Consider the following 17,364-nt stretch of genomic DNA (forward strand, 5'->3'; position numbering starts at 1 on the left):
AGACCTTCATTAATAACAATGTAATGCGCATAATTAAGGTTAGCTAGTCACTTGGAATCATAAAATTTGCTTATGTGGCGCATAATTGGAAAATGAGGGCAGATAAATGATGAGGCATTGCTATGTCCACAGCACTTATAAATCAACTGAGCTTATAGACGGTAATTACACTAGATTTGCCACCCATTCTATGAATATATGGGATGGAAATCTAGTTTTAGGTGGCATCCACATGACTTAGGAAGCTTATTTTGATTAAGTGATGTGAACAAGGCCACTTGAATCACTCATTATCCACCACACAGATTATTGTGGCTCCAAGTGCTAGATTACAGGTCATCACATATTACAACCATTTTAAAACTAAAGAGTACCTTATTGAAAATAAGAAAAATTCTTAGATCAAATTGTAACCTAGGCCAAACTATATCTTTGAAAAAATAAAATAAAAAATCTAAGGCATACTATATAAAGACCAAAAATATAGTAAACCCCTCTTAAAATCATGCTTCAGGTTATAAGGAGTTGATGAAAAATGAATTGCAAGGTAAAATGTATGAATCTTGCTTCTTTAAGAAAATAAAACATGTGGCATGGGTAGCCTTAGGAAAAGCTTTATATTTTTTGGCTGGGAGGGGGGAGGCCGCCTTTGTGTTCAACTCTGCATCTAACAAAATAAAGACTTGTTATGGAGTGTAGAGGAGATTCTAGAGAACGAGAGAGCCTTTGTTACAAGGTTGTTAGAATTGGGATACTAAGTGGGATCGTTGGAGGGGACTGGAGGATCGAATTGTAGAATCAGATCGAGAATTATAAAATTCTAGCTTCAATGTAAAATAAATATTAAAAAATTATACATGCGGAACTTTATGACAAGTCTTATGACTAAAAACTTGATTAGTACCTTAGTAAATAAGAAGTTAAAAATCCAATAAAAAGTTCAAACAATAAAAAGAAGAAAAAGAAGAAGAGCAAGAAGAGGGAAAAGAAGTACTAGGGAAACAATGCCCACTGTTGAGTCTCATCAAGAAACAGATCTGTTTCGAAGCATACCTCTGCAGCCTTGCTGGGCCTGCTTGCTTGGCTCTTTTCTTGGCTGCTGCCGATCAAACAACAAGAAACTGAGTGTTGAAGAGGACTGAGGTGTTCTTGTCAAACACCAAAAAAAGGAAGATGACAAAGGACTGAGTTCTTGTCAAATACCAAGAACTCTGGTTCTTGAACACCAACATTGCTGGCTGCTGCTGATCAAACACCACTCACCAGATGGAGGGCTCTCTGGTTGTCAAACAGGAGAGAAAATTAGGTGCTGGGTCAATAAAATTCAAAGAGTATATGGTTGAGGTGTCAAACTCCAAGGAAGTCAGGTGCAGATTCTACTGAATCTATTCATCAGGCGGCTGAGAGCTATTTTGCCGCAGTTTTTGAAGACTTTGGACCAAACAAAAACCTTTTGGGGCCTTTGGGCCAAGAAAAACATGTATTAGGCCATATTATTGAAGCCCAAAAAGGGGGAAAAAAGACCCAATCCAGGTAACAAAGTAGGGTCCATACGATTCTACTTATGATTCTACAATTACGATTCTACAATTCAATCAATTTTTTTATGATTTAACCATGATTCTACTTGATTCTGACTTTTGTTGCGACTTGGATCATTTGGGTGTATCTGGATCCTAGAATCACATGATCCATATCAGATTTTAGAACCATTCTTTTGTGTACACAAGTAAGCGATGTTCTAAAGAGGGCTTTAAGAGGAGAATTGCACAATCCTCTACAACGTTCAAGAGTAAGAGGAGGCAAGTGAAGAAAACTCTGATGGCTATAGGGAAACCTTAAGCTGAAGGAATTCCAAGATTTGGGGGAAATATTTGCGGGAGGGAGAGAGAGACTTCAATTTCTTATGCCAAAAGACGCAAGAGAAGCATGGTTGGGCTCACTTGAATGCCAAAAGGCCTCAACAAAGCATGCTTGTGGTTGCTTGAGTGCTAGAAGGCCTTAATAAAGCATGGTTGAGTGTATTCACAGGGGAAAGGCATGTGTGTATCGTCATCGTCCAATAAGAGAATGCAACGTTATATCCCAACCAATGAGAAGGGGATAGATCTTTAGTCTAATGGAGTGGTTATACATGGTTAGGGTGAGAGAGAAAGGTCATACTTGACATGCGCCTCACTCAGCAGGCTATGAAAAAGCTAACAGGTCAGGGCTGGTAGAGAGACCCTGCAGATATGTGCACTACGAATCTGACCTCTCAAAATGGTGCTAACAGAAGGTAGTTAACAATTAGTTCACAAGTATGTACATGCGAATTCCATGCATTGTGATTTCATAACGAAGGACAAAATAGTAATTTTATGCATTTACACAGAGAACAAGTTTCCTTTTCCTCCAACTTGCTAATCACAGAAAAAAGGGATGACTTTAGCGGGTTTGAGAACCTGTTGCTCTAGTCAGAGCTAAACAAATAAGATAATGCATGTTTTATGAAGCATTTCACGTAGTTAACAAACCTGAAGGGCACGGATAAATGGTAACAGAGAACATGAAGGAAGGAACATTTCAAAAGCCCTGAGCAAAGGAAGAAACAAGTGTTGCTCACAAAGCACCGCAACCATCTTGCAGAGAGAAACAAGCCCTTCATCAAAATTACTTGAAGCTTTATTTTGTTCCCTAGAATCCTTTTTCCTTTCCTCTTCAGCGATAATTCCTTGGGCAACAAATATTCTTGCACCAGCAGATGTGCTAGAAAGATCAAATTTAGCAGCAGCCAAGGGATCCACTGACATGGATTCCATAAGACGTCTCCGTTTTGGATTCCTCCGGTTATAATGAAATGCAAGGGTTCTGCAACTTGGCGATAGGGAATTAGTAGCCTCAACAGCTGCTCCAACATTGTTTGCAATCTGGGATGCAATGTCATTCACCTTAATGGATGAAGTTTCCCTGCAAAACAAATTGGAAATTTGAGTGATTTCTTAAGTTCAAAAATTAAAAGAAATATTTATAGCATGCAATGCAATCTCCTGAATGAACTGTTGTGCTAAGATGCACACAAACAGTCCTTCAACCAAGTATTAAAACAAATCAAGCATAAATGCTTAAAACCTTAAATTTGGTAAACAGAAATGTCTATGAAGTGTAAAGCTCATTTTATAAGAAATTGGCGGTAACCTTGCGGCAGTAATTTCAAGCCAAACAGTTAAGCAAGACAATGGTGACACGTCCGGAAAGCAGGATGCAAGCATTGCCAAAGTAGACCAGCATAGGTCCTTGGCTTTTGTCAGAAGGGCCTCTCCAGGGTTTTTCTGCTTCTCACACTCCGCTAAAATTTTGAAAAGTTCCACGGGGGAATACATAAGTTCATCCGAAAAGGAAGTTTCCCTCCTTTTTTCCGTAGTATCTGAAATAGATGAAGAGCTGGGTTTTTTTCTTGATTGTATGCCTTTTAAAACAGTTAAGATGTGAATTTTGAGACGCTGATCACTGAATTCTGTTGATGCCTGAAATAAGAGAAAAAAAAATATAAGAGAATTTGCAGCAATTTACCATGTATTTTCATGCTTTCTTTTCTAAGTTCATTCATTTAGAAAGGACATGAAACCTACAACTTTGATAACTGCATCCAAAGGGTATCCTCCGGCCTGAGCTTCTGACAAAAAGCCAACCTACCAGAATGCACTTCCACTTTAATTTTTGAAAATGAAACAAATAGTGATGTTTCAAAACTGAGAGAAAGCAAACAATGAGACATACCCAGTCATTGTCTTTGGCCAACACAGCAAGGTATTTTGTGCTTAAAGGAATCTGATGCATCTGACAAAAAACTGTAACTAAATTCCAGTGCTGGCTTACAACTTTTTGTTGGGATCTCAATTCAGTTCCATCACCAATGCCATTTAACAGCCAAGATCCACACGTCCTTCCATCAGCCATCAATGGAAGGCTTACCTTTTCTAAGTGCTGTAAGACAAGCATGAGAGCTCGAGAAGGTTGCTTACTACTAACAGAGTTCAAACTTCCACCATGCTTCATAATGCTTGCACCATCATTGTGCAGATAATCATCTGCCAATGCCCGAGCAAGAGAATATGTTATGTCACCTTCATGGGAAACTGCATGAAATGCAGAGCTTTTAGGTGAAAGTTGCCTGTAGTGCTCAGCATGTTGACTAGTGGACTTGTAAAATGAAGATATTCGTCTCAATGCAGCAATGTCTACACGGAGCATGCTGGCAGATAAACCACAAAGCTCCAAGAGAAAAGCACATGAAGAAACCAACACAGAATCCTCGAAGTGCATGATAGCAAGTGGCTTGACCTAAAAATTGAAGTCACACAAAATTTCGAAAGAACTGTAAATCAGAAGCAGTTCAAGCTTGGCCTCCTATTGTTATTGTTAAACTTCTTAGCACATAAAACATTAGAGAGATAACTCAAGATGCATTTGGTCACCTTTTGTATGAAATGTTTCTTTAAATGGAAGGAAACCACCACCCTTGCTTCCATGCTTATTTAGGAAGAATGGAACCAAGTCCTAATTGAAAACAAGTTCCTAAGAATGACTTCCTACATCTGAATTAAAATGATAAAATGACTAAAGATTTGCAAAAAAAAAAAGAAAAAAAAGGGAAAAAAAAAGAAAAAAACAACAACTAAAACCTCGATATAATAAAAGGAATGGTAATTTGCAAAAATTCCTAAATGAAGCATATCCACTGTGTGGTCGGCCTCTCTCCAAATTGAGCTTGGACTATGCTTACAGTTGTGGGGAGGAGTGTAACTCTGCACTGCATCACTGTTTAAGGGCTTCTGTCATTCTAATGTTTTTAAATTTCTGTTAGAAAAATCTATAGTCGCATAAATTCTAAACGAAGGACTAAGATGGTGCTTTTGCTAGAGCATCCCAGAAACTTCTGAAGGGGTTAATCAAAATTGCAGTCAGTATTTTTTTTTTTAAAACACTAACTAATGATATTTTCAGGCTAATGCAATAAAACTTTACAGTTTTACCTCTCTATTGGCATTGAGCATGGGCTTTCAATCTTCTTATACGGATTAACCTAGCTCTCTGATTTCTTTGCAGTTGATGTTTTTAATTTTTGTAAGCTGATTGCATTACATAAGAATCTAGGATTGTAGTTAATCCGAATATTGGGTTGTATCCAATGTCAAAGTATCAAACAATATGCATAAATATATGGATTTGGATCCAGAATCATGTCGATCAGATATATTTTAAAATCATTTTGTGCTTTGGGAGAGGCCTGTGGATTTCTTAAAACCTCAGGGGAGGTCCCTGTAATTTTTTATATATCAGGGGAGGCCAGTGCTTTTTTCCCAAGCATAAATCATAATCACACATGGTGAAGCAAAATTTAATGGTATTGAATGAAAGGTAACGTAATTCATACAAATGAAAGAAAAGACTCTTCACTGTCTGTTATTCGTCCAAGTAGTATTTGAACATCTGACTGAACATTTGTTTGTCCATGTACTGAAGCACCAGATTGCTCTTTATGAATATGTCCTGACTTCAACTTTTGAACTCTAGCTCCAAGAAGATGGTTAAAAGCCGCCAGTGCACGTCCACGATGCAGATGGTGTTCAAGTCCAAGTCCAGTTTCCTGAAGTTGATGATCAAATCATTGATATGAAAGTCCAAAAGGAGGGTTGGATTCAAAAAGCTTTGTAGCAGCACCTTCCATATGTTGTAAAATTAGACCAACGCACTGATAAACATATAAAAATGGTAACCTACCCAGAAGGGTGATAACTCAATCCAAGCCAGGAAAAAAATTCAAAAGATGTCATGCAGATTCTAAAATATAATCATTACCCGTTAATTTCCTCCTATCAATGGCAACCAGTAATCAATTTTGAGTTTTGAGGACCTCTCCTAGTTTGTGATTTCTTTTTCTTCTCTTCATATATTTCTTTAGTTATCTAAAAAAGAAAAAACAATTGAAAAACTAACTGCCTTTTACTTTGTACCCAAAGAAGTTGTCATACTGGTAAAGCTGGAGGACCACTGGGAATAAATGTTCAAAAGTATAATAAGGATTGCAAAGTAATTATTCGATCCATAAATACGGATTTCATTATATGATAGTAATATTGTATGAAAAATAAATATAAATTAAAATGCACCAGAGGGGGCAAACCTTCGTACATCAGGAATACATGGTAGCAACACTAACATTTAGAAAAGGAAGTAAATGAAAGAAAGAGAATGAAAAGACAGAAAGGAGAGAAAAAAACAACATAAATATTCTAAGAAGCGTACAAAAGAACACAAAGAAGCACAAAGTTGATCAGAACTCCAGCTGAGAAGCAGAAAGGAAAATTCCGCTTCAGGTGGCAACTAAAATATTCTGGTGCATCAGATGGGGAGAAAGCTCTTTAATAGAGCAAAAGCAATGCAAATTCTCATCCTCTAAGAAAATCCAATTGAGAAAGAATCCCCCCAGCAAGAGAAAATATGTTATGCATTCTCATCCTTGCTCACCAGGGTTGGATGTCAGTATACATATCATTCCATCTGTGACAAAGGTACCTCAAGAATTGCTCAAGGTTCAAAACTCAGTCCCCTCACACCCACAACAAAGAAAAGGAATAAAAGAAAAAAATTTAGGGGCTAAAAGTATGGAACTAACCTCCCATTTGGTTTGCGGAATGAAATTGAAGTAGGAAAGGAATTGAGGGAGGTATGAAATCAAGATAGGAATGGAATTGCTTTTGGAATGCAACTATTGCATTTGGTCGGTGAATGTAGAAATTACAACTTCAATTTCTTTCCAACATTTGGTATTCTTCAATGGCTACTATAATGGAATGAAAATTAAGCCAATTTTTTTTTTTATATAAATACCTCTAATATATAATTATTTAATTTAATAATTATTACTTTTATTTTATAATGGTGATTACTATAAGTGTCATTATTATTTTTTTCATTGTTGCTATTAATATTTTTTATTTTTTGCCTTTATTGTTATTATTGTTCTTTCTTTTATTATTATTCTTATAATAATGAATATTATTGTTATTGTAATTATTATAGTTGTCATTGTTATTTTTATAATAACTATTATCCTTACAATAATAATAATAATAATAATTTTTTCTTTTTTCATTATTGTTCTTATTGTTATTATTTTTTCATATTAAGAAATATTATTGTTGTCTTAATTACTATTAGTTATCATTTTTATAATAAAAAATAGTAAACGGTATTGTTATTCATTGTTGTTTTGAAGGGGAGCCTAGGCGCAATAGTAAAATTGTCACTATGCGACCTAGAGGCTATGGTTCAAAGTGTGGAAACAACCTCTTTGAAAAGCCTCTTGCAAGAGGCTTGGAAATAGCCTCTTGCAATAATAAAGTTGTCGCGGGGTGATCCATCATGGTCTGCCCCTTCCCTGGACCCTACATATGCAGGAGCTTTGTGCATCGGGCTGGCTTTTTTATTTATTTATTATTTATTGTTATTTTGTTTGGGTACGGGCTTTTTTTTTATTGTTATTTTGTTTGATTATTATTATTTTTATAATAGTGATTATTATTAGAGTAACTATTATTTTTAATTGTTATAACTATTTTATTATTTTTATAATAATTATTATCTTTAAAATAATTGTTATTATTTTGGCCTTTTTTATTATTAATATTGTTCTTCTTGTTATTATTATTTTTACAATAAATAAGTATTGTTTTTATTGAAATTATTATTAGTTTTTTTTTTTATAATAATAATAATTAGTATTATTACTATTCGTTGTTGTTTTTACAATATATGTATTTTTTTTTATAAAATAAGTTTGATTCCATGGAATGAAGATGGATTCCAGCCCATCCGCATTCTGGATTAGGATCATGATTCCACCATTTGCAGGAATCGTATTCACAGCAGTCGTATTCCATCTAGAATATGATTCCACTCTTGATTCCACAAACCAAATACAAGAATATGATTCTATTCTTGAAATTTGATTCCATTGCAGGCCAGATCCCACAAACTAAATGGGGGTAAAAACATCAATATGGGTGTAAAGGCTGCCTCAATACTCAAAAAGTTTTACAAGATCAAGCATCATTTTCCCTTTTTAGCCAAAAAGTCAACCAAAAATATTGTGAACTAAAAAATAATCAATTTGAAAGCATAAATAATATGCACCTTAAGTGAAGAAGCATAGAGCTCCTCTTCAATATGTTTTTGTATAGTTGCTTCCCATGAAATGGCACTGATCTCAATATGTTCATCAGAAGCAATGAAAAAGTCAATTTCTCTGTGCATAAAAGCGTCTGCCGTAGGCAGAGCTCCTAGTGATTGCCATCCAAGAGGACCCTGAAACAACAGAAATATGACACTATAAACTAAGAGGAATGCTGTAAGCCCCTTACAGTACATGCTCGCAAACATGCAAATAAAACTTCAGAAGTAGCTGCGGGGGCCCCCACATTAAGTAAAATTATATGACTGCTAGTGAAGAATCTTAGTGCAAAGTTCAGGAATCCGCCCAATCATTGTTTGCATAAAGCAAATTTTAGAAATAATAGACTGACAGGCTTACAGTAATCTGAAAAGAGCATAAAATGACCTGGACATAAAGCTGAATTAGTCTTCGAACAGCCTTAGAAAACCAGCATGGGAGCATCTGTGAAAGTGAAGTATCACGTGTGGTGGAGAAGAATATGTCATCGCGCCAATACAGGTAGCCTGATAAAGCTGAATTGCCAAATATTGTAGATTAGAAGACAATTATTAGACACAATAGAAAGAACTTCTGTAAAAGCTAGGACGAGAAAGAGAGTGCAAGGTAAAAACCGACCATTTTTTGCCATAGGGCCTATGAAGTTGCAAGCAGTATCATGTCCCAAACATGCTGCTATGAGCATGCGCCAAAGTGTAGGGAAGCGCTGGAGAGTTGGCCTAAGGTTTTCTAGCGTGCACTGGGCTGAGGAGCTAGAATGCCTGTTTACACTGCCACTGCTCAAGCAATTCTGAATTGGGATAGGGGCAAACATCAGAGTAGCTAAAGCAGCCATTTCCCCCCCACCTTCTGCAATGTCATCAACTGTATGAATTATTTCATCTATCTCCAGAATGCTGAGGTTGTTACCAGGAACTAAATTATGGGACATAATTGAACGAGCATTAGAGAATGATGCATCATATTCATGGCCTTTAATCCTAGATAAGAGCAACCATTTTGCCCATTGACAATCCCCCTGAAAAAATGCATTGTACAATTTACATATCAAATGCAAGTTCTTAATACAGATCATTTTTTGCATATTATACAAGACTAGAACAGAGTCGAAGGAAAGAAAAGGATGATACCACGTCAAAAAATATAAGAGCAATGATGCATGTCCAATAATTAACTTTGCATCAGACAATATAAGCACATATTCAGATCATATAAGGAGAAAAGTTAACTATGCTCACATATAACTATACAATTTGGGATTCTTCGAGCACATTCCAGTAAAAAAAGGGAGGGAGGGGATTGATCTCTGTCCGTAAATGCGTGCACAGGTGCACTTAACATTTTATGACATCTATTATACATGTATATTGTAAGAATAAAAATAGGCTGAGAACATGCGAGTAGTGGTTGGATATTCAAATTAGTGTTGTCAGTCTCTGCAGTCTGAGCAATAGAGTGTATAATATGCACTATTACAACCTCAATCCCTCCCTAATCTCACCCAAACCACACACATGCAACCAGAGTTTTCTGTGATACAAACAACAAACTTATTCCATGTACAACCTTCGCTATTGATTCTTTTACCAAGGATTGCAATTTTACAGATATTTCTCTTTCTAATGCACTGTTCACATGGTTATATACTGTGTGGTCCATTGGCAGGCATTTCTCCAAGTTTAACTGAAGAGGTGCTTAAGTGATTTTAGGTCATGCTCATTAGTTTTGAGTCCAATCCCGGGAAAGTGAGGTCCAGCTCCTTTTAAAATTGAGAGTATTTCAAAGTTTGGCAAGGGAAAATGGCACCTTGGGTGGGCCGGGGGGGGGGGGGTTCTGTAAATAAAAAATTAGAGTTTGAAATGCCAAGGTTTTCAGTAATATGCATATTAGAAAAAGGATTTTATAACAGATATGTATGATAGACAAGAGAAATGGGTCCACTTTCACTAGCTGGTAGACAAATTCATTTAGTAAATGAGTTTGAGCAAGTTACTTTTGAGGCAGGAGGTCAGATGGAGGCAGAGACTAGAATAAAATGGGAGGATGAGACTGTAATATGACACTTTTCTGAGGGTGGTGAATGGTAAGAGAAGGACATTTATGAAAGAGTGGGAGGATGATAGGGGCGTTGTAACAAGGCAACCTTATAGCATTGCAGAGATGATTACTGATTTTAGTAAGAATTTGTTTTCAAAACAGGATGATGATAAAGCAATGGTTGAGGGTTGGATTGGTCTCCTGTTGCTACGAACAAACCATGGTTAGAGAGGCCTTTTGAGGAAAATGAGATTAAAGGAGCAGTATTTGAGATTTGAGATGGATAAATATATATCACCTGAGCAAGATGGGTTTATGCTGGTTTCTTTTTTAAGAAATTTGGAATTTTTTGAAGGGGGGTGTTCTAAAGAGTGTTTAAAGAGTTTTTTCCTCATTTGAATAGGCTGTGCTCTTTGCATGATGATCCTATTTCTTTGGTCTTTATTTCTAATATGGATGAATTCACTTGATTGTTTCACTTTTGGAGGTCTCTAGTACAATTTGGAAGGCCAAAGTCCCCTCTATGACAAAGGGTTTTATTTGGTTCTTAGTAGAGTTCACTAATAATTTGTTGCAGTAAGATGCCTTTTAAGGCATTATCTCAAGACATTTGTTCTTTATGTTTTGATAGTTCGGAATCTGTCTCTCATATGTTCCTTCATATTGTTCCTTTTCATAGAGGGTGTGGAATACTTTATTTGGACTAATTGGAGATAATTGGGTGTCTCCAGATTTTGTGGAGGATCTATTGGAGCATTGTGTAGGTGTGGGCTTTTTGCTGTGTTATGTGGGATTTGGTTCAAGCTGAATGCACGTATATTCATGGGAAAGAAGATGCCTTAGTCTATGCTTTGAGGTAGGATTCAGTAATTGACCTTGTTGTGGGCCTTTGCAGCTGGTTGTTTTAAGGAATTGTCTTTCTCAGGCTTACAGCATGAGTAGAGGGCAGAGCAGTCTTTGATATTGCTCTTTTTTTGTGCTTTACATTCTAAAGAGGATTTGTTAAACTTCCTCTTCTTTAATAAAATTTATTCTTTTTATTTAAAAAAAATGATTTTTTTTTAAAAAATTAAAAAAAAAAAAAAAAAATGAAGTGGAACACAACTGAACTAGTTTCTAAAAAAAAAAAAAATTGAGCTACTAGGGTTTGGGATTTTCAGTCCATTGGCTTAGTGACAGGTGTTTATAGAATCTTGACCAAAGTTCCATTGAGAGGTTGGTTGGAGTACTAACGGATACCATTTCCCACTAGAGTGCTTTTGTTACCATCAGATTTTAGATGTCACTTTGGTGGCGAATAAGGATCTGAAACATGTTTTTCAAAGAAGAAAGAGAAGTAACATTTTGAAATTGAGATTTGAAAAAGCTTATGACAGTGTTAGCTGTAGTTTTTTTTTATACAAAGTACTGGAGAAGAAGGGTTTTTAGTATGAAGTGGAAGGAACAGATTAGATTGTCTCTCTTTCGTGGTTTTTTCAATTTTAGTGAATGGAGAGGCCAAGTTGCAGTTTAAAGCCTCAAGGAGTGTTGGACAAGGGGATCCATTCATCCACAATTGTGGGTGATGTGTTGAGTAGAATGATTAAGAGGAGTTGATAGAAGTCTTCTAGAAGGTATTAAGGAGCATAACGAGAATTTGTTTATCTTACTTCTACAGTTTGCAAATGACATTTTTTTTATCGTATACAACAAAAAAAAAAAACCAAGTCTTAAGTCTCAATAGGTGAGTTTGGCCCACAAATCCTTTCCTGCCAATCTCCGCAATCATAGGCAATTTCCTTCAACGATATAAGGGCTATTAAATCCTTATCACTATATCATTCCAACTTATTTTAGGTCTACCACTACCCCTCCTATTGCTACTAACAGTAACTAGTTCACTCCTCAATGATGCACTGCTTGGCCTAGTTGCACATGCCCAAACCATCAAAGCTGCACCCCCCTCGCCCCCCAAGCCAACATATCATATCTCCTACACGAGGCAGGCCTAACAGCAAATATGTTCATTCATTAATTTATCTTTAACCGCTCATCCATCTTAGCATTCTTATTTCAACTTTTACCTTTTGTATATCTTATCCTTTTTTATTAGATGAATTCTCCAGTAAAACTTTTTTTTACAAAATTTTGAGAAAATTCAAGGGTAGGGAATCAAAATTTCCAAAACTACTATTGTGGGAATTGGCATTAAATGAGTACTCTCTCATCTTTTGCTGGCATAGAAGGTTGTGGTGTTTTTGAGTTGACTAATTAGTTAGGTGCTCTCTTGGGCAGTGATCCTACTACATCTTCCTTTGGAAGTCATGAGAGAGTTTCTATGAGGTTGGATGGATGGAAAAGAGATTTTTATTTACTTTGTGGGATCACATTACTCTTATTCATGTCTCTCTTTTTAACTCTGTTGAACTAGTTTTCCTTTTAAGATGATCTGTGAGAAGTTGGTGTGTAAGTTAATGAAGTTAGTGATGGAATTTTTATGGTCGGGCATCAGAGACAATGAGTAGATCTAGGAAAGGGACTTGGGTTAAGGTGATTTGGTGTCCAAAAACATTTCCCTGGTTGGAAAATGATTATGACAATTGACCATTTCCCTTTAAAACCCAATTTCTTTTGGCATCAGGTAATTGTAGTACGTTAGGGCATCGATATAATGAGTGGAGTGCCAAATTGGGGCTAATATTACTTAAACAAATCCTTGGAAATTTGTTTAGCAGATTTATTGTCCTTTTCTCCCTCATGTTTGGTCTAAGGTTCGTAATAGGGAGATAATTAGTTTTTTGGAAGATCAATAGGTTGGAGAGGCTTCTTTGGCTCAAGGGTAGCCCTGCCTTTTACATTTATTTACTCTTCATGAACTATGATACTTAGATTCTGGTTTGCCTTTTTCCAGGAGCACGTGTTTCCTCAGATTTCACTTTGTGAGAAACATAAATAACATAGAGACAAATGATCTTGTAATTTTGTTTAATGTGCTTAATTCTTTTCATGCTTACACAGATAGAGATAGATTGGTTTGTAGATACATTTGAGTATTATTCTTGCAAGCCTTTGATTCATGCTATACCACTCACAGACTGCTTGATAGACAAATGCTTTAATGGGTTGTTCGAACTTGGAAGAATATATGTGACACTTTGCGAATGCAAATCAAAAGAATTGGGTTTCTTTACTTGATGTGGCTCAATTTTGTTTTAATAGCAGAAATCTTACGTAGCTAACTAAACCCCTTTTGAGATTATCACATGCCAGCAAACAAAAACTACCACACACTGTTAATGGCACATATATTGGAAAGACTTTATTTTTTTCTTCTAAACAAAGAAACCGTTTTAGAACAAGAGAGAAAGTAAGAGGAGAACAAGATAAACTTCCTTTACAAAAGGAAAATGGTTAGAAAAAAACAATTGCAGAACAACTAATAAGTGAAGCAAAGCTAGCCAAGCCCTCTACAAGTCTTTGAGAGGGACATGTCGAAAGAAGCCATTTACCAAACATCACTATGACAAAAAAAACACCACTCTGCTCCAAAATAAAGTAGCCATGCCCTTACGAATTTTGATGTTTCTCTCCAGCCAAACACACCAAATAATCACCATAACAAAGCTTTCCTCTCCTTCTTCTTACGAACCTCCTGAACGAAATAGTTCAAAAAGGCTCCAAATACGAGGGTTGGATCCAATATTAGCCAAATAGCAGTTTGAAGTTGGAGATCTTGTGTTTTTTTAATGTGTTATGTTATCCTTTACAACAAGGACAAGGGACTCCCTATGCAAGTATGAATGACCAATCCCAATAATGGCAAGAATTAGATGAGTGCTATATCAATTTGAGCCACTAGAGTGGATGAGTATCCACCCAATCTTCCACATTAGCAACTTGAAGTCATATCATGCAGATGAAGAATATCCTAGCCAATAGACAGATCTGAGACCACCCATTCCAAGGAGTCAAGGACCCAGGCCACAAAGAAAGAAGTTGATGAGATCCTCACCATGTGAAGCAGCAAGTCATCTATAACAAGAGTTTCCATTCAAAAGGAAATAATTGGGAGAGGAAGAAACCAGTTGGAATGAGGTCGAAGACTTCTACAACTCTCCACACAAAAGATTGACGACTTCTTATTTCCCAAGTCAATGAGGGCACTGACAAATTGAGTGGGTAGAATTTCACAGGTTAGCAAAAACGGGATGTCAAAGGGCAGCGGCATAGGCAACAATATGGCAGGATCAAAATATGTAATTTTTTCAAGGATCTGGATCGTAATATGAATTCCAAAACATATGGATGTATTGTTACTTTAGATGAATGGTGCAAGAAGACTCTTTCATATATGTGTCGTGCGGGCATGTTTATTACGCATGTTGCTATATTATGGGTACCTATTATGTTTATAGTTCTTGCCCCATGTGTGCTCTTGGTTAAACATGCGTGTCACTATATTATGGATGCCTATTATGTTTATAATTCTTGCCCCATGTGTGCTCTTGGTTGTTTGTTCTATTACTTGAGACATTGCCAACAGGGTGCATTCGACTTAATTAATAAGTGCATTCACCAACTGAAAATTACCAGTCTTTGGCATCTTTCAATAAGTGCAGTCACTTCCAAGCTTGGTACGTTAGTTCAATCATGGTCTTAAATTTTCACAAAATTGTCAAAATTTCCATTTTCCATCACCCTTGCAATCGAAATGGTAGTCGGTTTCCTCGTTACATAATTTCTTTCGGAATTTCAACAAATCATTCGAAATTGATCAAAATCTCGAAATTTCAGTGAAAATTGTTGAAATTTTAAATATAGAATAAAATTTCCTCGAAATTCAAGTGTGAGATTTAGGCACAAAATGAAATTTCTCTCTTAATTTATCTTCTTTTTTTTTTTATAGAAACAAAATATTATTACAAGTGGGTTTGAAATTATATGAAAAACTGAACTTACAACATTTTATTTAACCATTCATGTTTAAATTATCTTTATTTGGATGATAAATTATATTTAATTGATTTATGAATTTCATTATATTAACCAAATATGTTTCTTTTATTTATGCAAAAAAGATTGAAGTTGCTACAATGATATGAACAATATATCATATCTTGACTGGATTTTTGGATTTTGGATTTAGATAATACAAAGTGATGGGATGATTATCAGTTTTATTTCTATAGTTATTAGTTCATACCGTGGACTGGTCCATTTTTGTAAATCCTAATCCTTAAAAACCATCGAGTCAAACACTAAGCATGGCAATTCGATCAAATGGTCAATCGAATTTTTATTTAACCCTATAGAATTCCAATTGCTAGGATTATATTAATACACATTGTATTACAACCATTGCAGCTCATACACAATATAGATGTATTTAATTTGTAATATGTCAGTCCTGAACTTACATTACTATGCCTATTAACCACTTCTATAGTTTCACGAAAGAATTCCATGCTTTATTACTGATTTTCATCATTTTTTCAAAATCGAAATCGAAATTGACATTGAAATCAAAATTTCCATACTTTTGGAGCCTCAAAATTTTAGTTGAAATCGAAATTTAGGATCTTGGTTTCGATTGCCTTCTAATAGATTCAACTCACATGGGTGAAGGGATTCAAATATTTTTTTTGGGGGCAAAAGACATTGACCTCCCTTGAGGTTTGGCTAAAAGACACTCACCTCCCCTGAGGTATCAAAAATCCCTGGGATGAGGTTTCAAAAATTCTATTAAATTTCCCTGACTTTTTCTAAAAAGAAACAAACCTCCTCTTATATTTTGAAAAATATAAATCTTTTAAGGGGTGCAAGTGACCCAAAAATCAAATCTCAAGGGAGGTTTGTGGGATTTTTGAAACCTTGGGTCTTTTTGCTAAACCTCAGGGGAGGTCAGTGTCTTTTGCCCTTTTTTTTTTTATAAAATACAATATTATTAAGCAATAAACAAAGTAAATAATAGAGGTCAAGGAGTCCTCCCTAGATAACAAAAGATATAAAAAACTATAAACTACTAAAAGAACTAAGAAAAACAGTACAAGTAAACCCACAACTTATAGAACGAATGAACTTAAATGCATAAACAAGGGGAACGTAACATGATGGAGAAGTAGAACAAACTGCATTATGTGGAAACTTACAGCAGCTTCCTGTAGTGAACTAAGCGAATTATTATCCTCAACCAAATTGTGATGGTCGAGATAAAGGTCCATAAGAATTGGCAGGTTATATAGTACACAGTGATGCAAAACAAGTCTATGTAGAGCATGCGCAGTATCAGGGTGAGTTGCTCCTCTGATACTGGATGAACTCAGATCTGATGAAGTCTCAATATATTCATCCTCATAAGAAATTTTGTATCCGCTTGTAATGAAGCCAGAATGTGCCAGAACAGTTAGTATCTCTGCAGTGCCATCCCAGAATTCCTTCATAAAAATAAATTTCTTAGCAAGCTCCTGTTCCATAAGCAGTCTTAACCACATGGAACACATATTAGTAGATGAAAGTCTGAAAATTTTGATGCCTCGAACATCCATGGATACAGCATCCAATTCTTCAAGAGGGAACATACAGCTGCTGTAGTCAGGTGATCCCCTATTGCATCCACTGTTTGAAGAAGATTGTAAACTATCCAAGCTGATCTGAAGGCATCCATCAGATAATAAAGACATAGGAATCACATCCAGGAGTTTGGAGACTTCCTCCCAGTCATTTCGGCATATGTGATACTCAAGTTGAGATTCCCATAAAACATGAACACCCATAAGAAAACGCTGATCCAGCACCATCTGTATAGCAAGATGTCGCAAAATACAGCCAAAATTAATCAGTCAACAAATAAAAACTCATCAACAAAAAAATTTTGAATATGTTTTGAGTGCCAAAATTAATCAGTCAACAAATAAAAACTCATTAACAAAAAAATTTTGAATATGTTTTGAGTGGTATGGAGTTGTACTTGTTCTGGTGCAGAAATAAGCCATCTGTAGCAATAAACATTAATATGATATACAATAAGGAACTATGAATGTACCAGATCGAGGATCAGTTCCTACATTTTCTGTATCATATACAGTATTCATTTCACATAAGATAAAATTTGCTCAATATAAAAAAAATAACAA

The 17,364-nt window shown here is 35.7% G+C and overlaps 1 protein-coding gene across 2 annotated transcripts in view; it reads right to left on the bottom strand.

The window, feature by feature from the left end:
• Positions 1–17,364, bottom strand: part of LOC131160497 (uncharacterized) — a 90,912-nt gene that overhangs the window by 35,375 nt on the left and 38,173 nt on the right. For both annotated transcript variants that reach the window (XM_058116260.1, XM_058116261.1), the window contains 9 exons: positions 16,381–17,028; positions 8,834–9,233; positions 8,603–8,730; positions 8,179–8,349; positions 5,417–5,629; positions 3,760–4,323; positions 3,612–3,671; positions 3,178–3,506; positions 2,517–2,949 (listed from right to left, as the gene is read on the bottom strand). In XM_058116260.1, the coding sequence (XP_057972243.1) occupies positions 2,517–2,949; positions 3,178–3,506; positions 3,612–3,671; positions 3,760–4,323; positions 5,417–5,629; positions 8,179–8,349; positions 8,603–8,730; positions 8,834–9,233; positions 16,381–17,028 (2,946 nt within the window). The remainder of the gene's footprint in view (positions 1–2,516; positions 2,950–3,177; positions 3,507–3,611; positions 3,672–3,759; positions 4,324–5,416; positions 5,630–8,178; positions 8,350–8,602; positions 8,731–8,833; positions 9,234–16,380; positions 17,029–17,364) is intronic.

The sequence above is a fragment of the Malania oleifera genome, chromosome 7 (genome assembly GCF_029873635.1).
Source record: "Malania oleifera isolate guangnan ecotype guangnan chromosome 7, ASM2987363v1, whole genome shotgun sequence".
In the NCBI taxonomy this organism is placed as follows: domain Eukaryota; kingdom Viridiplantae; phylum Streptophyta; class Magnoliopsida; order Santalales; family Ximeniaceae; genus Malania; species Malania oleifera.